General features: G+C 61.2%; 1 protein-coding gene across 1 annotated transcript in view; it reads left to right on the top strand.

The window, feature by feature from the left end:
* Positions 1-273, top strand: part of LOC104514807 (hyaluronan and proteoglycan link protein 2-like) — a gene marked incomplete at both ends in the record, with an annotated part of 1230 nt that overhangs the window by 304 nt on the left and 653 nt on the right. The window contains 2 exons of the mRNA XM_010158578.1: positions 5-32; positions 235-267. Of these exons, the coding sequence (XP_010156880.1) occupies positions 5-32; positions 235-267 (61 nt within the window). The remainder of the gene's footprint in view (positions 1-4; positions 33-234; positions 268-273) is intronic.

Genomic DNA, 273 nt, shown 5'->3' with positions numbered 1-273 from the left:
CGAGAGCGTCTCACTCACGCTGAACCTCGAAGGTGAGACTGGGCTCCCCCTCCTGCTGCATCCCATGGGGATGTGGGGGAGACCAGAGAGGGGGGCCATGGCTGGGCACACCCACCCCTCATGTCCCCTCTTGAGGTGCCTGGTGCCTTCTCTTCAGCACCAAATCCCTGGGGATGATAAGACAAAGCCTCCTCAGGGAGAGCATTTCCTTCACCCTCCATCCCTGTCCCCCAGGAGTTGTCTTCCCCTACCAGCCCAGCAACGGACGACAAC

The sequence above is a fragment of the Eurypyga helias genome, unplaced genomic scaffold (assembly GCF_000690775.1).
Source record: "Eurypyga helias isolate BGI_N326 unplaced genomic scaffold, ASM69077v1 scaffold38809, whole genome shotgun sequence".
Lineage (NCBI taxonomy): Eukaryota > Metazoa > Chordata > Aves > Eurypygiformes > Eurypygidae > Eurypyga > Eurypyga helias.
This window is presented reverse-complemented; position numbering and strand designations above follow the sequence as displayed.